The following is a 22,626-nucleotide window of genomic DNA, read 5'->3' as shown; positions in this document are numbered from 1 at the left end:
TCCCATCATGGGGCAGTCTCTGTTTTCCAGTTGTCAGATGTCTGAAATAGCTTCATTGAATCTTTCCCACTTTCTTCAGTTCCCAAACCATATCTCACTCATTTCCCTTCTGCATGCCCTCACCAGATATTCTATAGAGATTGAAACTGCATTAATTTCTCCTCTTCCTGCAGTATGTCCTCAGACTAATTTAAAGTTTCAGGGTTTCCTTTTACCTCATTCCCCACATCTCTCCCAGGGTTCCTTTGTAGTGATACCCCATTGCTTTGTTTTGCAGCATCTTCACTTCCACCAAACTGCTTTTCTGGTACCCAGGGATGTGGACAGGACTCCCTGAACGTTTTGTTTGTAGGGCTCAGAACTAAGCACAGAAGTCTAAACTACCATGTACTCTGTCCCTATCCCCTCTCCTAATTGTTTAAATGTTTGAGAATTGTCTCTCAATGATGGCTCTTCTCAAGCTGTCTTCTTGAACTTCAGTTTCCAGGGCATTTCTTTGTATATCCTCATCATGGACTCACTCTCTAATCCCAATATCATTCTCCATATCTGCTGTTTCCATTAATGGCCCCTTCCAACTTCCTAGCTCAACCTTCTCTCAGTTTTACCTTTCTTTAACTCTTCTAAATAAACCTTTTTCCTTGAAAGTTTTTTTAAATCATTAATTACTCAACAATAACAACAGTTCCTTTTTTTCTGCTGTATTGTCTTTCTTCCCCCACCCCCAGATCATTTGCCTTTATCTATCCATAATTCCATTCCCTTCTCACCTGTCTACATTTTCCTTCACAATAATTTTCCTTACCATGACTTTGAAAATGATTTTTATATAGACTTCTTAATCTCTATCCATGTGTGTACACATACACATATCACTACCGCATCCCTCTGAAGGATTTAGGTTTTATAAAAATATTTTTAGTCACAAAGACTGGATGTTTCCCTTCTGCTTCCTCATTTCTTACATTTACTACCAGGCACTGTAGCTTGGATTTTAAGCATGCCTCAGAGGCTTGTGTAGAGATATGGTCCCCCTCCCATTGTGACATTACTGGAGGTTAGGAAACATTTATTTTTGTTATTCTTCATCTCTTTTCATGATCCAGCCATGAGATGGATGATTTTCCTGTGCACACATGTTCCAACCCTGATGAAATGTCTTTACCCTAACCAGAATCTGAAAAACATGATGTAGCCCACTGGTACACTGTTAGAGAAAAGCCATGATATATCCCACTGGTACATTGGTAGGGAGAGAAAAGCCATGATATAGTCCACTGGTACACTAGTAGAAAAAGAAAAGCCATGATATAGCCCACTGGTACACTGGTAGAAAAAGAAAAGCCATGATTTAGCCCACTGGTACACTGGTAGAAAAAGAAAAGCCATGATATAGCCCACTGGTACACTGGTAGAAAGAGAAAAGCCATGATGTAGCCCACTGGTACACTGGTAGAAAAAGAAAAGCCATGATATAGCCCACTGGTACACTGGTAGAAAGAGAAAAGCCATGATGTAGCCCACTGGTAAACTGGTAGAAAAAGAAAAGCCATGATATAGCCCACTGGTACACTGGTAGAAAGAGAAAAGCCATGATTTAGCCCACTGGTACGCTGGCAGAGAAAAGCCATGATACATCTCACTGGAACACTGTCAGAGCACTTCCCTAACATGCATAATATCCTGGCTTCTACCTCCAATAATGGGGATGGGGTGGGATATTGAGTCTACCTGATAATGGACTCAGAAAACATAGTCAACATACCTTTGTTCTTTATAATCTAGTAACCTCAGATAGTTGTTACAGTGACAGAAAGCTAACAAGTCATGCATAGTAAATTCTACCACTGTCATCTTTCCTAACTACCTTCTAACTGGTATAAAACTGGGGATATTAGACCATTAGCTCCACTCTTCAGCTGTAGAAAACTTTATATTTTGGTGGCCTAGATTTGTATAATATACTGGCAATATCACTGTCTTCAGTGAGTATTTAATAGGCATGAATGAAGTTTCTATTCCCTAGTCATCATACATTAAACTCTTATAAAACATACAACTTCATCTGTAGTGACTCTGAGACACTACAATCTATGTGCTCTCAAAAAGGTACCACCTGCCGCTATGTACAGACACTTAAACTACAGTAGCCAGTGTTTCCTTCCAGCTCCACTTTTGCCAGTCTCTTACTCACATTAAGTATTATATAAGTTTTCCAAGCTGAATTATATACTTCAACTTTCATTTACAAATCCTACTATATTGCCCTTAATCTACTACTGAGGCATAATTGTTTCCCCTTGAATTTCAAAACCTTTGTCTGCACCACCTTTAGAATATATGTATATGTGTATAGAATATAGAGTATATAGAATATACAACATACACTATATGAGATATATTGTATATGATATATGGAATACACAGTATATATCTTTAGAATATATTAATGTATTTATTTATCCCCATATGTATCCTCTTCTATCCTACTTCATATTTCATAGTCGTATCCATCTTGATGTATGATAACTATTTTCACAGAAGAAGTATTTTTTAATTCTTCTGTCTTTACACAACTTAAGCCAGTACTTGGCTCATAGAACCAGTACTTGTAGAAGGAATAGATGAAGGTGAGGGATGCATGCTACCTGAAGACCAGTTTCAATGAACTTACACCAATTAAAAACATGGCTCAGGCAAATATAAATGCCACTGAATCTCAGACCATTTTAGCCCCCCCCCAAATTATTATTCCAGGAGCTTAGATACAACTTCTTTCACCAAAGTATCCCATGGGTGGGACACACATAAAACACTTGTGTCATTTTTAATTCATTTGTCAAATGAATACTATTTTCTTATCATCAAATAATAAGGTATTTGGGTATTTGTTAGAGAGTGCCCTTCCTGACTTCATACGGGGACAGGTAAATGAATTGTCATAGCTTTGGTAGTATTATGCTGTAGAGATCAAAAAGGAAAAGGACAACCGTGTAATGGCTCAGGTTCAATGACAACATCACTAATCCATTTAAGGAGTCTTTTTCTTAAACCATACGCTAAAGTGAAAATGCATGTTTTTTTTTTTTTTAAAAAAACAGTACCAAATGATTCCAAAAGATGCCAGGCATTGGTGGTGCACACCTTTGATCCCAGCACTCGGGAGGCAGAGGCAGGTGGATCTCTGTGAGTTTGAGGCCAGCCTGGTCTCCATAGCGAGTGCCAGGATAGGCTCCAAAGCTACACAGAGAAACCCTGTCTCAAAGAAAAAAAAAGAAAAGAAACAATTTACAGCAAATGGGGAAAGTGGTGAAAAATGAATAAAATTGGTACATGGTAAATGAAAGTGGAAAATATTCCTAAATGTACATTTTTATATGCCTGACTTTAAAAACACATCATTGAATTACATTAACTTGCCATGTTATTTTTCTTTACCAAAAAGTATATATACCTACAAACCCAATGCTTTGCTTTCAGTTAATCCTCACTTAGAAGATGAGGTGTCCCTTTGTTTGTATTGGGACTACAACTTGATATCCTCAAAATATTAAAGTCATATTCTCTGTCTCCCAAGAGGGAAGAACAATATTAATTCTTCAAAAGCAGCTTATACAGCTATGTAAAAACTAAACCATGTTGACCAAACTTGAACTTAAGAGTATGAATGGTATACAATGTCTCCCATTGGCTCATGGATTGGGTACTTGTATGCTAGCAGATAGGCTTCTGGGTAAAGATTTCCTTCTGAGAACTCACACCAATCAGCACATTAGTTGGTTCCTTGATAGACTTATAATATTACAGCATCATTGGAAGGTGGTGGAAGGTAGGATGTGGGCCTAGATGGATGAATAAGGAAAGTGGGAGTCAGCTCTGGAAAGATACTTCTTGTCACTGGCCCTTTCCTCTGCTTCCTGGCCACCATGAACTGAATAACTTTGCTGAGGCATGCCCTTCCACAACGGTGCTGTCTCTCATCTCAGGTTTAGGTTCATGCAGCCAGCTGACCACAAAATGAAACCTTTGAAACTATAAGCCAAAATATGCTCTCCCTCCCTTTCAGCTAGTTGTGACAGGCATTTAGTAATAGTAATGAAAAACCTAACCAACACACCTAGTCAAGAAGAATGGCAAGGAATTTCAAAACCTGTTATTCACAGGAAATAGAGCATGTTATCATGTCATTGTGCATTGTACAGTAACTTGTGCAGAGGCTGAGGCTAGTAGCCCTCTTTTAGAAAAGAAGTAAGAAATAGTAAATGTAGATTCCCTTGAAAGGTTGCTCACAACTCTGGCTTTTTTTACGGGCGGGTGTCATTTCTGTTGCACTGACTCAGGTTCCCCACACATCATATCTGAACAGATTGAGACTATACTGGAGCTCACCTCCTCTCAGTCCAAACACTCCCCAGACATGGTGCCAGACTAATACCTGAAACACCCTCACAGTATCGGTCCAGTCCCTTTCTCAAAATATTCACTGGCTTCTCCTACCAGTCCAGGAAGTCCAAATTCCTCAGCCTGATGCGCAAGGTCCTCCACAGTTTGGCTCCAGTTGACTCCCTCACCTTATCTCCTATCAATTGCTTCTTCATCTCGCCTGGCTTCCTCAGTCCCCCAAACTATCCTACCTTTGTTCATAGTGCTCCTCATTTCACATGCATTCCAGCTCTTGTCCCCCTATTCAAACTCTACCCATTTCCTAAGTCAGCTCAGATTCCACCTCCTCCTTGAAGCTTGGCCAGGGCCTCGCAAGCTGAAGAGCCCTTTCTTCTGAACCCTGAGAGCACTTTTGTTTGCATCAGTGGCTTCTAACCTGCTGGAGAATGAAGCCCTTTTTTCTGACACCAAAATATTTCAGAATCCAATGATAGCTTCTTTCTAATCTGTTGATATGGAAAGTACACAGTAGTGGCAAACCCTACTGTGAAGTAAATGACAAAGCTTTGTATTTGAGCAAATATAACAGATGGTCACATATGAAAGAGGTACACATATGACATGCTAATGTGCTCATCAAATACACAAAACTTTATACACAAAACCATTTTCTCAACTTCATCACTCACTCTCCTGCTCCTAGGGAACTTGGAGTCATAGGCTGAAGGTCCTAGTCTCCAAAATTTATTTATTATTTATTTATTTATTTATTTATTTACTTTTGCCAAAAAGTTGGAAGTTGTATCTCCCTCAATCAGACCTTGAGCTCCTTAAGGCAGGGGGTCAACTGGCATCCTTCATGATCCAACTTCTACCCTCCTTCAGAGTACTTTGTGCAATATTGGGACAGAAGGGTAACAAATATTTATTTTGTTTATTTTGTTCCCCTTCTGTTTCAATATTGTATGATGGCGTTAATCAGAGTGCAGAAAAGCTGGGAGGACCATCAGATGAATCACTATAAACCTACCATTTGGGGGCAGTAATTAATATTTTACTGCTGTGCTGTTGTGACTTAGATAGGAGACTGTTGTGCTTTTCTATATCTGTCCTCAAAATAAAACAAAAACAAAAACACTCCAAAACCAAAAAAAACCTCATTTTTTATCCATCCTCAAATAAGTGGCATATGTAAAAGATTTCTTCTAAACATTTCTTGTCATTCTCATCCATGTGTGTTTATGCCTCTTCCTTCTTTTCAGTAAAATTATCCATATTGAAGGTTTCAGGCTTTACTCATGCCACTTGATGGTTTCTAATAGATACTAGCCTTTAGAAATCACAGTGGAAGCTAAATATTTTCATCTTGCTATAAGGGAAACATGGCACAATGGCTAATAAAAAGGTTAAAAAAAAGAAAAAGAAAACCCATTCTAAGAATTTAGTGATATACCAGTCTCCATTTCTGACATAAATAATGCATTGTGTAGCTTTTAGAATGGGGGAGTGATAATTTATTACATTTCTATGTGTTAAGCACCTCTGGTGTGGTTAGTACATATTAAACACTTTACAAGCAAGCAACAGCTCCTTTACTCCCCGTGGTAGGCTTAAAGAGCAGGTATTTTACTTGTTTCCTTTCAAAGATATGGAATTCGCAGCCTAAAGATGTTAAGTGACAGCTGAGATGACAAAGCTAGCTTCTCACTGTTGCAATTAATTTCTCTTTCATAAATCTTCTGAAGAGTCAGATGCTCCCCAAGTAGAGTTTTCTCATCTGTATAGACTGAGATAATCAGAGAGTGGCACTAAACAGGCTGGTCTGTGAATAGCAGGGCACGAAGGAGAAGTGTATCAGTATATATTGCAAATTAGCAGATGGTAAAATCAACCAGTGTTTGAAGATTGGAAGCAGATGAGCTGGCTGGGATTCAGAACCTCAATCATATCAATATGGAAAAATGGTTTATTTGCCCAAAATGCAATCAACCCACCAAATGATTAGTACCACTTTCCTGTCTTTTGCTAAGACCCAGGAACACCCAGACATTCACCTCACCCCTATTCAGTATTAACTACGTGCTATTGAGTTCATCAAGCACTATGAGTACCTACATAAGCTGTCTAGTGATGTCAAGCGCCCAGAGTAGGAGCAAATAAGCCTACCTCCTCTGGAGACACTAGTATACCAGTTCCAAAGGACATGCTTCCTTAAAATAGAACATTCATCATTGTTTCAAAGCAGCTACTATGTCTTGAGCATGTAACAGATGCCAGTAATTGTTCTCAGGACTTTGGATAGACTAATTGTCCTATCACCAAGAATACATGAGTAATCCCCAGTGAACAATGAAGGCTTGAAGGCAACAAGCATAGCCAATGAACAGAAGCACTGCTAAAGAGACAGAAGACTGTCTTTGATCTACTGATCCATCCTAAAGGCACTCTCTCTGTGTAGGTACCATTTTCATCTCAGTTCACAGGCCTGAATCAAAGGCCAGGAGGTATTGCATTAGCTTGCTGGAGACTGACTGAGACCAGCTTCCAGTGGAGGCAGCCTGGCCTCAAGGCCCCTTCAGCCTGCTGTGCTGTGCCTCTGAAAACCTACTTTGTAACATGGAACATAAACAGCTGAACTGAGAATCTGAGCTCCGTTGATATGCTCTCACATCATGCAATGCCACTTCCCTGCAATTTTAGTATTACTCTTGTCCCACTTACTTCTGATGCTTAGACAATCCTACATAAATAAGTGCCGGGGCATCAAGTAAATTACCATCACTACTTCTCCACCAGAGTCCTTTCTGACTGCTCATACTGCTTAAGTGTATAGCTTAAAACATACAGCCAATCACAACTCTCTTCTATTTACCTGCACAAGTTCTGAACTCAGTACCCAGAGCCTGTATCACCTGCTCTCTCTATGCTCTGTATTCTGTGCCCACACATACAAACATACAGACACACAGACACATACACAATTGCACACAAGAGACAGTACACATCGCACACTCTTTACCTGATTGAAGTGTGGGTGTATTAGTTATCCTTTAGTTGTTCCCTACCTTAAAATTATTTTTGCCATATTTTAAAGATGCTAAACCTATGCTTACCAACAGCCTTATTTTTATGTCACTCAATTTTGTCATACTATGTGGGAGTTGTTTCATCACTGTTAAATTCAAAGTCCACTAGTTCTACTTGTGAAACAGTAAGTTCTTTTAGGTCAAATGCAGTTTGGCTACTGTAGCACATGTCAAAAGTTGCCATGGATGCTCACTGTGGCTGTTTGCAGGATGGAGAGCATACGACTACTTTGTGAATTGGTCTGTGACGAGTACTTTCCAAAGAACTGAAAGTGAAGCTTTAAATCATTCTTGAATAGTTAATGTGCTATAAGTAATATGAATGGATGTCTGCTCCTCTAATTAATATGAATGGATGCCCAGCTCCTGTAATGCCTCATTTGCATGACTTACTTAGTAACAAGGGCATTCATTCAACAGATACCTGTTGTCAAAGCTGCCAGATGCCAAGGACAGTGAATAAGTCTGTCCTGCCTTCAAGGAGCTCAGAGTCTCCACTGGATATGTGGAATTAAAACCCTTTCATCTTGGTCATAGTCTTAGGCAAGGTGATATAAAAACAAATTTTTCAGGCAGGTAAAGAATTTCAGCAAGAACTGGAGCAGTGCTGTGGGAAAGCCCACATATTAGAGAATATGGACGTAGGGTCTGAGACAATCACAGTATTGCCTATGCATCTTCTCCCTAATGCGGCCCATGTGCTGTGTGAGAGCAGATCCATCACTCAACTGCTTTAACACGAGTTGCATAAAGCTCTTCTTAAAATGTATTTGGAGGATGAAATGACTAAACACATAGAGTGTATCATAATGGTCCCATAGTGTTAAGGACTCAGCCCATTCAGTTCATAATTTTTCCTCTCAAAATCTCCCTTATTATTAATAGACATACATTGGTAAAGAATTCAAATTTTGTTTCATATTACAGGAAAATATATTTCTAATATCTATTGTGGAGAGTACTTACTTCAAGATGGAATGCTAGCTAGGCATTCCATGTATGGGCATGTTCCTGCGTGCGTGTGTGTGTGTGTGTGTGTGTGTGTGTGTGTGTGTGTGTGTGTGTGTGTGTGTAATGGATAGTGGAGGCACAAAATAAAACTAAAAAAAAAAAAAACAAACCTTGAAAATCCAGCATTATTTATCCACCAACATTACCATATTAAGTTTTCACTTATAAGCATTTGAGGTCTTAAAACTGCATATAAACCCTTAGCTAGCTTTGCCTAGCTTAGATTCTCTCTTCATAAAAGTGGGCTCTGCCAGTCACCAAGTAGAATTAGAAGAGAGGTTACCTTTATCCCTTCCCAAAATAAAAACGGCAAAATGGGAAAGTTTTGTATAGGTTGTTCTCTTTTGTATTATATTTGTGTAGTCAGTGAGAGGAAAATTAATTATTCCTGGCCTTTTCTCCATGATTCACACATGTGTACATATTTTGTACATGCTTCTCACCACCAAGGCAGAGAGCTCTGATTCTCTAATAGCAACTGAAGAACTGGACTTAATGGGAATCTACACAATTGGAATCTACACAATTGGAATCTACTCACTACAAGAAGCCTAGGTACTAGAAAACCCCAGGCCTACTCCTCACAAGCATCTAGATTCCTGGCTTACTAGAATAGAGCTGGTTTATTAACAGGTGATAGGTGAAACAGACTGTCCCCCAACTGGTCCACACATGCCACCATTGAGAGAATGAGTCCTCTGAACTCAGCCACTTTCTCTCTTCCAACCACATGTTGCTTCTAGTTGTTCCTGTGGCATCCTCGACACACCTGATTCTCAAAGCCAAAAGACATGGGAACATCCACTTCACTCTCCCCTGAAAAATATTTCCTGAAGTAGAAGGTATTTACTCTGAGCAGTAGCAAAAATGTTTTTTGAGTTTCACAAATGTGCATATAATAATGGCTATTGTAATGAAAAGCAGTGTCAGTTTCCCATCTCCTTTTCATCTCAAAGAGGCTTAAAGCAAGCAGAGGCTGGCTGACAGAATTGTAATTAAGTCGGTAGCTTTGAAAACTAGTTAGAGACCATTCCCCCAAAGTTAAGCAATTGAAGCAACATGCTAGACATGTGTGGACACAGAATAAATCCCCACAGTCTCATATAAGATGGCAGACACAAGTATCCTAGGTAATCATCTTTATCATGAAGTCCATTTTCCATCAAAAGTCCCAACCTTCAACTTGTGTGTAGTCTGCTGTTCACTACTGAAGGGTATCCTCCATGCTGAAGGCACTAGCATGGCTGGGGCTCCAACACTCCAGATGAAGGTATTGAGAAAGGTATTGATGAAGGTAATGAGAAAGATCATATATTGTCTTCAGAGAAAAACTCAATGATCCCAAGCCTGGGCATTAGGTTTTGCCAACAGTTCTTAAAATACAAGAACAGATTCCAGTGGTGCCCATTACAAGCTGTGTGCCTTGAAACTTGGCACTTAACTTTTTACAGCTTTCATTGTAAAACAGGAATCATACCATAGAAGTGACTATTATTTACATATGGCCTAGCAGTTAATATTAATAGATACAGTAAGTTCTTGCTTAGTAAGTTCCAAATATGCCACAAGGTTTGCATTACATGCTCATGGAAAGCCTAATGTGAGATCTGTTGCTTTCCTCATTTGACTGGTGAGGGAACTGAGTCATGGTAGTTCATCTGTCCCAGTTCCTACAGCTGGCACACTATGCAGCTGGGAGTCAAACCCACACTCTTAGCCATCCTCCTGGCCAGCTCCAGGAATTTTCTAAAGATTTACAAAACCAAAATGTGGCAAATGACCAACAAAATAGTCTTAAACAGCTATTTTTTATTATTAACAGACATGTGAGAATTTTTCATGTATGTAACATGTAGCAAATATTAAATTCTAACTCATTATTTTAATTCTTCATATTTTTTGCTTTAGAGTAATTTCTAAGAAGCCAATGCTGTGGCCATCAACAAAACTCAAAAATGTTTTTAGGAATGCCTTTCCTCATAGTGTCTCTTAATCTCACAGAAACTGAATTAAGTGTGGAACGTAAACAGGGGTGAAATTAGATTATCATGTTTCTATTCACCCCAGAATATTTGAGCACAGATACACAACTACTTCCTATGAGGAGCAGCTTCCAACTCTAACTCTACACTCTCACTTTAGAAGACTTCCTGTAAACAAGATTGCTTAAGATATTCTCATCAGCCAGAACTATATTTTACTCAAATATATAGAGAGAAGAAAAGTAATTCTAGTAATTTTCCAGTGTTCCAAGCTTTGTAGAAATGACAAAACATAGAAATGACTGCTTTAAAATAGATTCTGGTAATATAGATGTGGGTAATTGAATTAACTCTCCACCTTAAAATATGCAAAACACAATTGAATAAATTTTAAATGCAGGCAATTTAGCCACCTAATTCAAGATCATAATCTTGGAAACCTAATACATAAATTCAAAATTACTATTTGAATTACTGTAGGAATTCCTGAAATGAATGGGGGTGAGAATTCCAGCTCCATCTGCTTTTACATCATTTAAACACATTCGTCTGTTTCAGGAGAAGCTTCCTGTGCTGGAATCTGAATGTACAGTACAATGGAGAAAACTGGATTTCAGGTCTGAGCCTCACTCCTGGCCTGCCTTCCTTCCTTCCTTCCTTCCTTCCTTCCTTCCTTCCTTCCTTCCTTCTTTCTTTCTTTCTTTCTTTCTTTCTTTCTTTTTTTCCTTCCCCATCCCCACACAACCAAAAATAAACACTCAAATTGGCAGTATAGAACTCATCAATCACAAGCTCTTGTGAATTTAAGACAATCAAAAAAAATGATGGCAAAAAATCAGTGCTTTGCAAACAAGGCCCTAATTAGGTGTGTAAATAAAAATCCTTTTTACTACTATGGCTCTGAATCCTTCAAAAGAATAGTTTGCCATGACTTTCACACAATGGCTACAACACAAGGCTTTCACAACACAAGCCAGGGCACATGCCCACACCAGAAAGCCTCCCTTTCTTTCACACTGGACACTGTGATATCCAGCTAACTTTACCCAAAAGACTATTTCTTCAAAATTATGCTCTAACATAACAACAGACCAGCCATGTAAATTCAGCTACGGCCAACTGCTAACTGCATGGAAGTTTTGCTGGTCATTTAATTTCAGTTGAGCTGGGATTACTGCACTTAAATTCCATGAGTGTGTGTGCGTGTGTGCATGTGTGTGTGTGTGTGTGTGTGTGTGTGTGTGTGTGCGCGCGCGCGCGCGCTTACACATTTACAGAGAACTGAGTATTTGCTATAGAGTGAAGGGAGGTGAGATTATATTTTAATGCCCCTGAAAGGAAATTTCTAATCTACTGTACCTTAGAAGATGATTCAAAAGACTAGAGGAGAATGTTCAGGACCATACATAGGTTGTGTCTCCTGAATGAGCCTGTTCAACACTAACTGAAATATTCATTGATGCCATTGGAAATCCATCTCTCCCAACAGAGCTTTCCCACTGCCAGTCAAGTATTCACTGGTGCCACTAATTAACTACTTTACCTACTTGTATTCTACATGTCAAAGGTGGCTTATAAACTGGACAACACCAGCAGTAACTTGCAAACTTGCAACAAGAACCAGAGATGTTAGCATTAAAAAAAATACAAAGAGCTAAACGTTTTCAAGCATTCAAATATTCAGTTCTTATAACTTAAGAACACTGTGTTTGGAAAGCTAAAAAGCACAGTTCTTGGCCAGAGCTTGGTGTGTTTCTGTCTCTATCCCTGTGATGAACCATGAAAACAGGCACTAGTCTATGAATGTAGAACCTATAAGCATAGAGTCTTAGAAAAAATTTGGCAGCACACTTCAGAAGAAACTTAATATTCTCTGCCTCTCCATTATATTCCCTCCTTGTTTGTTCTTAAGATGAAGCTATGGGTTTTTTTTTTCCAAAGGAGATTTTCTGTTTTTTTAGTCTCATGATATAGACAAGTGGTGGCAAGAAGTTTAATAGTTGTCTCTGAGTGAGAGAAGACAACCCAATTGAGCTCCAAACCAAATTCAGTAAATTCGGCCAAAGCCAACTATAAACTATATGTAAGTTTTGCTGGTCATTTAATGAATTTAAATTGAGCTGAGATTATTTTCAATTGGCTGCTGGGAAGTCACTTAAATATCTATCATGGTGTGTGTGTGTGTGTGTGTGTGTGTGTGTGTGTGCAGAGAGCTGAAGTATTTGCTATGGATTGAAGGGAGGTGTTATTTTAGTGGCTAGTTTTAATGAATTTCTTTCTTTCCTTCCCTATCCTCTAATTCATTAATAAACACTTCAGGTTTCAAACTAAGTCATATCTCAAAGGAGGAATAGGAAAATCCATGTGACTATGTCCCAGGGAATCTTGCCAGATGTTAATAAATTTACTAATTTTAACCACAATTCCTGTGGTGGTGGCTGAGAGAAATGAACAAGAATATGATGGAACAGAAAAGGAACGTGATCATTTGACTCACACACAGTAATCTAGAACTTTTTATATGTCTGGATCTAAAGTCATATAACATAGCTCAGGAGGAAAATTCAGGTCTATAATATTAAGCTTTATGCTAAAAGGTGCTCTAAATTTTCCAGAAAACTGACAAATATATTCCTTTGGGGCTCTAAATAATTTAGAGTGAAACCCTCTAGCTTTGCTTCTTATCCTATTGCATCCCACCATAGCCTTTGTAAGCACACTGATAAAGAAAACCCAAAAAGAGGATGCCAGGGATAGTTATGTACACCTATAAAATTGGACCTTGAAAGTTCATTTCCAAGACCTAACACCATCAAATTTTTGTGGTGTTTTTGTCATTGAGACACAATCCCCTGTAGTCCTTGCTAGCCTTGAACTCACTTCCATGGCTGAAGATGGCTTTGAACTCCTGTCTCCAACTTCATAGTACTGGGGTTGTAGTGTCTCATCAGCATCTGCACAATTAACTTTCTTTTTTTAAGGATAAGAAATTAGTTCTAAGAACCAGGGGTAGTGATTCATGCCTTCAATTCCAGCAAATGAAGGAGGCAAAGAAGCAGAATTATCGCTGAGTCAAGGCCAGCCTGGTCTACATAGTGACTTCCTGAACAGCTAAAGCTACATGGTGAAACCCTGTCTCTGAAAACCAAAGAAATAAAAATTGGAGGGAGGGAAAAAGGAAGGGAGAGAAGGAGGGAGGGATGAAGAAAGAAAGAAATTACTTTCTAAGTGCTCACAGACTGAATTCTTCGAGCAATTATAAAAAATTTCTAGAATATTTAATTATTTCAAGGTAATTTTAATTGTATACAAATACTATAAAATGCAATATATTCATGACTATAGATGTAATGCAAGGGATGAAATCTAAATATTTAGAAATATGTTGGTGCTCCACATTTTCTTTAAAATCAAGCGACATCTCATTCACACAAAACCATCTAAGGGAGCACCTCACACATATAGACACTCTGCTTAAACAGTAGGTGGTTCTTATTTGGAGAGGGGGAGATGGCATGTCAGTAACATGTTGAAAAGATGAAAATGTCTTACTCCTATTTCACTATATCATATTCAAAATGTTATTATTTTATAATCCTTCCTCCTCATGTATATTGGTAAAGTTTATTAATTAAAATAGTTTAATGGACTTAGTCTTCCTTATTTAAGTGGCTTTCTTTTTTAGCTTGACAGTGATGGGTTTGTTTGGCCTCTCACTGGCTGCCCAGCACCCTGACAATCCCCTGGGCCCAGTTGAGGAGGATCCTGTGATGGGCCATATAAATGTCTCCAGACCTTATCTGTGCTAACAGGCTTCCACCTGAAGACATTCAAACAAGAGGGAAAAGAGGACTGATTACTTGTTTTCACTGTTCAAGCTCTATACACTCTACTTAGACATTAAAATTGCTTTTGTGTAAATTTCAGCTTGATGAATGATTGATGTGACTACAAGTTTCCAGTGGAAAGCTGCTTTATCCAGAGATTAACCATGTTACTAAATCAGCACAAAGTTTCTACTTTTGACAACAGTCATTCTCCACAAACACTGTGCAGGAATATATTTACTTGTAAGGAAAGCTACAGAACAGTTGTATATAAAAATAATTACTATGGTAGAAAAATCAAGACACCTTAAAACACATTATATCTAAGATAACTAATTTTGGGCTTTACCTGTTATAAATTTTATAGCTTTACAAGTTTTAAAAGGCTTTCCCAGATACATATTCAAATACCACACCAAAATGAAAATAATTATACATAATTTAATTATGCTTATTCTAAAAAACCTGAGATAAAAAATCATTATGATTGGAGAATTGATGGATAAGGGTTTGTCTATGAATGGAATTATAGCATGAATAATCTACTGAACTTCTAATAAAACTTCTTTCAGGAATCCATCAACACCTTATGGCTTCTTAACAAGTAAATAAGCAACAATATCAGTGAAGATTTTTCCATAGACTCCAGTTGAAATAAATGCAAAGCAACATGCAATATATCCTTCCATATAGCTGAGTTATAAAAATATGCATAGCACCTAAGTAGCTGTGCATAATAGACAGTAATGTGTACATATAGCCTTCTGTGCTTAGACTGAAATATGCATGGATTGAAGTAGATGTTTCTATTTTCATACAATTCACATAAACATTCATATGTACTAATTATATTAAAATAATTATGATGCTATGCTTAAAGTATACTACTCAATCTTCAAGACAGTGAATAAATGTTATGCATACTTTCCAAATAGGCTTGCATACTTTATAGGTATTAAGTTTTAGGTTCTTCTTGTTTATACTATAGTGGCCAAAGCCACAGGAATACTAGACTCAAAAACTGCTTTGCTGATCCGATGTAATCCAGTTCGAGGTTGACATTTTTCAAAATTTGGTTGTATTTGCTAAGAAAATGGAAAATAAAATGAAATCATTCCAAATTTTTCAGTAGTTATATAGAAAAATGATGGAAAATAATACGGTGGTGGGGACATTTAGATCAATACAAAGAAATATATTCTAAGTTAAAAAGTATTTTGTGTATCCACATGCATATACTTCAGTACAAACACACACACACACACACACACACACACACACACACACACACACACACACACACACTATTATACAAAATAAGACCAGTCTATGGTATGGGAAAATCCAGTAATATGCAACTCCCAATTAATGGGGAACATGGATTAAGTCAAATTACTGAGAAACAGAGGAACAGTTTGGTGACTCTGATTGCAGAGTTCACAAGCAGTCAAGAGGCACACAGTGATGAAGAAACAAGGGCAGAGTAAGAGAGACTGATGACACTCACCTTCCGTGCCATTGGGAGTCATGGAAGTGTTATTTATATGAGAACTATCGAGTTTGGGACCACTGGGGGATTCGCTACTACCACTCAGTCGGTTATGCGGGCTGGTTAGATCCTGCATTTCCATAGACCTAAAGACAAGAAGCCTTCCGTTTGACAGATGTACCAAATTCATAAGAGCACTATTTAATGTGCTAACGACTTAACACCTTCTTTGAAACAAACACACACAAAAGTCCCATTGTATCTATTCTCTTCGACTGGAAATAGTTCACCTTGCATCTGTCTTCAGTCCTTTCATCACATGTATTACTAAAAGGCATCACTCGTCCTAGGTGGCCAAAGTTCACCTGCAGTTTTTAAAATCTTCCCCCTTCTTGTATAATTAAAGTCATAAGTTAATGTCGGACAATGGCATCTACTCTAACATTCAGAAGAAAACATGCAGCTGTTTTTATATTAAAACAATCCCCTTAGAGTATGATTTTCCTAAAAGAAAAGGCAAATACAGAAACACGTGTAATAGAAATAAATCGCTATTCTGTGCAATCTGTTTCATCTAATAAATTAGCACTGGAGACTCCCTTTATAATTTAACACCCAATTGTTATTTAATGGGTTCCAAACCAAATACAGCATTTGAAACCTCCAGTCCAGTGACAGGGAATGAGATTGTCCTGATGCATATGTTTACTCTGGCATACTACTTAATTGTTCCTCTGTTTCCCTTGAAACAAATGCAGCATTAAAACATTATGGTGTCGGCCCACTTGTTTGCTTTGTGGATTACATACACCGTAGCCAATTGAAAGAGGATAAGGCCAACACACAGAGGGTCTATGGGACCATTAGCCCTCAGAGTACCTCAGCTGTCACTTAAGGAAAGAAAGAAAATTCTATGCAATGCTGTAATTTTGCATTTTTCCCCGTATAAAAAGCAGTTCAATGCCTCCTAGATGGCCTTAGGTTCGCCAGTTACTTCTGCTGTAGAAGGCACAACAGCCACGACTCATAGTGACAACAGCAGAACTAGACACTGCTTATATTTACTACTCTTATTCCTGAACAGAGGACTTATTTAAAGTCACTAATTAGATGCTTAGATACTGCTTAATCTGACTGCACAAATGTTAAAGCCTAGTGCGTATTCACTGTGTTTTAGAAATTATGTTTGTCTAAAAACTAATAATGGGTTTAATTTACATATAGAATGTTCATATATGCTCCTGGCCTTACCTAGGGTCATTTTAATTTATATGCTACGCTGAAATTGACTGTTGGCTATCAGTTGTAGAATAGTTCCTCATGAGCCATTTTACTTCCTTGAGTATCTGAATTCAAACAAGAAATGATTTCAAATCCAGTTATTCCTAATTATCACCCCACATACAGTTTTCCTAACAACAGACAGCAATTACCTCACACCAAGTCTCTTATGCCTTTCCCACATACTTAATTATTTTTTACAAGTGCACTCATGTACACGTGCATACACAATACACACACACACACACACACACACACACACACACACACACACACAAATTGTTAAGTCATTTCCAACCCTGGCTGTTTCTATTAATAGAAATAATTAAGAAATACTAGACAAAAATAGATCCGGGTCACAGAAAGGTAAGCTACAAAAATGTTGAATATCAACGAAATCCTTACCTGCAACTTGAGGAAAGAGCAACATCGGAACTGGAACTGGTGTGAGATGTTTGCACCTGTAGCCAGGGGTAGAAAATCAGAAGTGGTTGTTAACTGTGCTTCAGGGTCAGCTCTTAATTATATAGAGCACATGGCTGAACCCCACAGTGCTCACTTTTAACCAAAAGAGAAAAACGAGGCTAGGACAGCCGGGAAAGGCATAGTGTCTTTAAGTGGAGGGCTCAACTGTTGTTTCTTCCTGCAGGTCTGTCCTCCTCCTCCCCTTGTCAGGAGGGGAAGGCAGTCAAATGACGGGCTAGTGATTCATCACTAGCCTATGACAGCTGCAAACGGGATTACCCCTCCCCCAATCAACATGCAAAGCAGTCTCGCCCCAGAGCTTGGAAAAGATGCTTGGGAAGAAGAAAAAAAAAAAAAAAAAAAAAGATAGCTATTAACAAATGAGTATGTTTAACAGCAGCAGCAGTTGAGGCAATAATCTCTCAGCATCCTCAGATCTTTCATCTTCTGTTCTAGCCAGCTGAACTAGAGCGCCCGCCCACCCCCTTAGCCTCCTGACCATTCCCTAGCCTTATCGGGATGGTTTTCGCCCCTTACTATTTGACACTTAAGATTCAATGAAACAGCTTCAGGCAATGCTGTGCTCAAGAAACAAGGCAAAGGCAGGTTTTCATATCCAAAGTCCCACCGCTGAGCACTGTACTTGTTTAACTATGCCAAGTGAAAACCTAATGAGTATTTATATACAGCTATGCTGGACGATATGAAAGAAACTCTGTGTGTGTGTGTGTGTGTGTGTGTGTGTGTGTGTGTGTGTGTGTGTGTGTGTGTGATATTTTAGAGTGAAATAGAACGCATATTTAAGTACTCTAATTCACCAGCCCAGGCAGCCTGCATGTTAGTTTGTTTCCAGATAAACTTGAATTGGGGAACTTCACACACAGCTTCACTAGTTCGAATTTGTACTAGCCATTGCCCTTCAGAGGCAGTTGGAAGGGCCAACAGCAGGTAATGAGGTTCAGGTGAGCCTGGCTCCTGCCAGCTTGCAAGCTCCCACCAACGTTTGGACAGGCAGGAAGGAGCACTCTGTCTAACTTTTAAAATGGCACCGAATTCCAAATCTTTGATGTGCATTTTCATTCAACCTGAACTGACATCAATTAGGGCTGCAGAACAAAGATGAGAGCTGAAGCGTCTCAAATGACATTAAAGTTATCCACCTAAACATCTTCTGTTGAGTCCTGCTGGTTTTTAATTATGATTTATGAAATTAAGAAACACGACCTTTCGAGCAAGAATAAAGCATCATTTCTGTTTAAACGTCTTGGGATAATGTTACGTGGAACTTCTAGGTATGGATTTTTTTTTTTTTTACGTGCAGGACAAACACAATTTTTAAGACATTTGAGTAACTGAAGTTACTAACTTTAAAGCCTGCAGATGTCCATTATTTGATAACAGGTTTCTGCAGTTTTTTTTTAAATTAATGTTCTCACAAAAGATTAAATAGTTTCCTTTAGAAACTGCAGCAATATATCTCAAGGATAAAATTCCCCTACTTTTATACACCTGGAATAAATTATAGGTGAGAACGGACTTCATTTTAAGAACTCTCTTGGCTTAATTACATAAGAGTACGTTAAAGCATACTTACTGTGCAATGCTAAAATACATCCCCGTTTAAAGTCAGCTAAAAAAGATCATCTCAGAAACAGAATTTGTATTTCATTCTATACTTTGAAAGCCTCATTGTCTTTATATTTGAAGTTTAAAACCTGCCGTTTCTCAGTTTTGTTTTGTTTTTTAAATCAAACTTGGTAGTAATAATAAAAAGAACCTACAAATAAGAATTATTCTAATGTATTTCCTTATTGAAAAAATATATGCCATTTAGCAATGTATTTCCTTTCTGCTGGCAGCCCAGTTTCTACTGTACTTTCAGAGAGCAGTTTTTGCAAGTCCGTACCCACGATCTTCCTTTCATTAAGTGTACTTCAGATATATTCTTTTGTGTCTGAAGGATTATTTAAACCATGTGTTGTGTGTTACTGTATTTAAAAATGACTCTTTAATCAAAATAACTTTAAAACAACTAATCCTCACTTAGGCTGGTCAGCTGAACCCACATCGTGGTCCAGGAAAAATAAATCTACTCTCAAGAATGCGAATGCAGACAACAATTAGACACAGATGTGAGTGAAATTAGTTACAGTTTACAAAATGCTACACTTCACATGCTTTTAGTTTTTTATGTGCAGTGCAAGATTACAGTGCAGTAGGGAGACATCCTTACTCCCTCACTGGCTTATCTAAAAAGGACACCTATTCCTGATGGCTGGCAATTTCCTCTCATGTTTGACAATGTCTATGGAAGTTTTGTGTGTGTGTGTGTGTGTGTGTGTGTTAAAGCTCTAAAACCACAGTGCATTTCAAAAATAATTAATGAAGGGTATTTTCATTTAAAAGAAGCAGGAGTTCATGGCTTCTAAAAACTTTCTGTTAGGCAGCAGTATGTTTGCTTATTCGCTTTATCTGTAAATTTAATATAATTCTAATCTGCTATTTTAATTCCAATACTCTCAGAGGTACAAAATTAGCACCCATTGTATTATGAATGATCATCTCATAGTACAACAGAGTCATTCATTTTAATGCCTTTTAAAAACTCTGCGGAGAATACACACAGTTGTAGCATATTGTCAGACTTCTGAAAAGAAAAAGGAAAAAGATAACAGAGTTCCTTAGAATTTAAATTCAAGACTCCTACACTAGTAACTATGACTTCTGATTAGTTAATGAGGTCTTTTAACTTTGCCTTTTTTCTAATTAAATTTATAATTCTTCACAGATGTAACTTTTGTTGATGTTCAATTTGTCTCTCTCATTTTGTTAAACCTCACATAGTACTTCGTCAATCCATTGAATAGCCACATTAAATCTGTTAATACCATGCTCTTCAACCCCAGAAATTATTTCCAGAAGGCAAACGTGCTTTGAGAGATCATCAAACAAGACTTAAGGTACACATTTTATCACATTTTCCCTACCACAGAGCTCAGGATACAGAGCAAAATTCATGACTTTTGCACTGTTTATTATACTTTGCTAAATTACCAATCAAAAGCATCTGACAGAAGATCATGTATGAAGCCAAAAAGTTAATAATGTTCTGTGAAAAGTAAACTGTAAATGGAAAGGGGTTCTAAATCTCAGCAGCACAGAGCAAATAAAATGTAGGTACTTGTCTAAATTATGGGTTTTCCGTGGGCTTTTTCGCTTGCTAGAAGCAATTTTTATAAAATGACTATAATTTAAAACTTTTTTTCTTCTCAAACTGAAAAGAAATTTTCAAAGTGAAAGTTCTGAACTTAGATCTAAGTAGAGCTGGCAGGCAAGCTGGTTTTGTCTGACACAGATCAACCTGTGTGCTCCCCAATTTGAAAGACAATGGTAATTTTCTAATCAGAATGTATTTTATGGGGGGGGGGCAGTGCCTTCATAAGACTGCTTCTTAAACAGAATATAGTCTTGCTACTTTCTCCTCCATGCACATTTCCAGCTCTCAGTGCTGTAATACAAACCTCAAGTCTTAAAAACAAAAACCTCACCCTAAAGTGGGAAAGAGCTTCTAGAGAGAAGTAGATGTTTGTCAAATGTTAGCACTGTATTTCCTTATCAGAGCTTCCAATAAACTAAATGCTCAAATGCTGGTGATGATTATCTTAATGTAATATCCCATATTGCTTTTTGCATTATCTCCTTTAAAGAAAATGAGAAAACACAATCCTTGTGAAACCAAAAACAAACAAGTATTAGAAACACAACATTCCTGTCTTCAGCTTTGGAGAGAAAGGGCTGTTTTGGGAGTTAGCATTTATTGTCAATGTTGACCAAAATGCTTCTGATTATCTGATAAAAGAGACTTTGCTGCTGCTGCAAATCTCTCTTTTCTTCCCATTGACTCTTAGGAAATACATTTTCACACTCCCACGGAAATTTTCTTTTTCAAAAATCATCTATCATGCCTGTGAAGCTCACAGAGCGGTTGACTTCCCTTGGCACTTTCAAGCTGAACGGTGGCTCAATTAGACTTCTGCGTCTGTCACCACAAAGAGCTTTCAAAGCTGAAAGTCTACGGCTGCTTGCTTACTTACTAAACACTTTGGGCCTTAGGAGAACTCAAGCATTGAGAAAGTCAAATATCAAATGTTTGATCGTATAGAGGCATGACTATTCATGTGTGCATGTTCCCAAACCCTAAACAGTGAGGAAAAAGATTCACACAAGCGTGAAATAAAACCTTCTCCGAAGGACGCATTAGAGAACCAACTGCAAACCCATACAACTACACCGTGGTTCCCAGCTACCACTGACCATCTTAAGAAATGAAACTTTAAAACACTTGTCTAAACTCAATGACAGCTCAGAATGTGCTGAATTCTTGCAGATTCTGTATTTGGATGTTCAAAACTCCTCCCAAGAAGTATAAACCTGAGACTCATTAGCGATTCACATACTGATTTGGAAGGGCAATCCTTTTCACAGATATCCAAAAGTTTCAAAATCTGGAGTTTAACTCCCAAGTGTGCTCAGATCACATAAAGGGGCAGAGAGGCACAAATACATTATTAACGGGGGTGGGGTGGCAAAGGTTTACTGCATCACTTTCTGAAGATAAGCCTGTTTATTATAGTGTTTAATATAGCTTGTTTAATATGGTGCTCAGTATGTCGGTTATGGAACAAAAAGGCTTTTTTTTCTTGAAAACATGGTTGTTATTTGTTGTTCATCTGCTGTGTTTTCCATCAGGAACCTATTGTCATTTATCAACCTAGTGGTAGGAAAAGCTATCTAAGTAATATATGCCACTATGTATACTTTAAGTATCTATACATCTAAGTACAGATACAACACTCTGCTCAATACCACACGATAATATCCCGAGGCTAGTGGAGCAAGAGAGAAAAGATATGAAATAATCTCCCTCAGAGAACATTATCCAGTATCCTACTTATTTATAAAGATCATAACAAAAGTAGTTAATTTGCAATGATCCTTAATGATCCTAATGGCTCCGATCATTTGGAGGGAATAAGGATTTCACTTTTATGACTGAAGCCCGTGGCTACTAAAGTCCCAGGAACAAAGTGTCATCATTTTCC

The 22,626-nt window shown here is 38.0% G+C and overlaps 1 protein-coding gene across 6 annotated transcripts in view; it reads right to left on the bottom strand.

The window, feature by feature from the left end:
* The window catches only part of Eya1 (EYA transcriptional coactivator and phosphatase 1), a 143,439-nt gene extending 125,644 nt beyond the window's left edge, over window positions 1–17,795 (bottom strand). Inside the window, exons 1-3 of one of the 6 annotated variants that reach the window (XM_027398822.2) lie at window positions 17,619–17,790; window positions 17,465–17,520; window positions 15,797–15,924 (exon numbers count right to left, since the gene is read on the bottom strand). In XM_027398822.2, coding sequence (XP_027254623.1) covers window positions 15,797–15,920 — 124 coding nt within the window. In that variant the 5' untranslated portion in view covers window positions 15,921–15,924; window positions 17,465–17,520; window positions 17,619–17,790. Of the gene's footprint in view, window positions 1–15,796; window positions 15,925–17,464 lie in introns of all 6 variants that reach the window. The other 5 variants (XM_027398825.2, XM_027398824.2, XM_027398823.2 and 2 more) reach the window with 5 other exon arrangements.
* Between the last annotated feature and the right edge of the window lie 4,831 nt (window positions 17,796–22,626).

Source organism: Cricetulus griseus, chromosome 2, assembly GCF_003668045.3.
Source record: "Cricetulus griseus strain 17A/GY chromosome 2, alternate assembly CriGri-PICRH-1.0, whole genome shotgun sequence".
NCBI lineage: Eukaryota > Metazoa > Chordata > Mammalia > Rodentia > Cricetidae > Cricetulus > Cricetulus griseus.
This window is presented reverse-complemented; position numbering and strand designations above follow the sequence as displayed.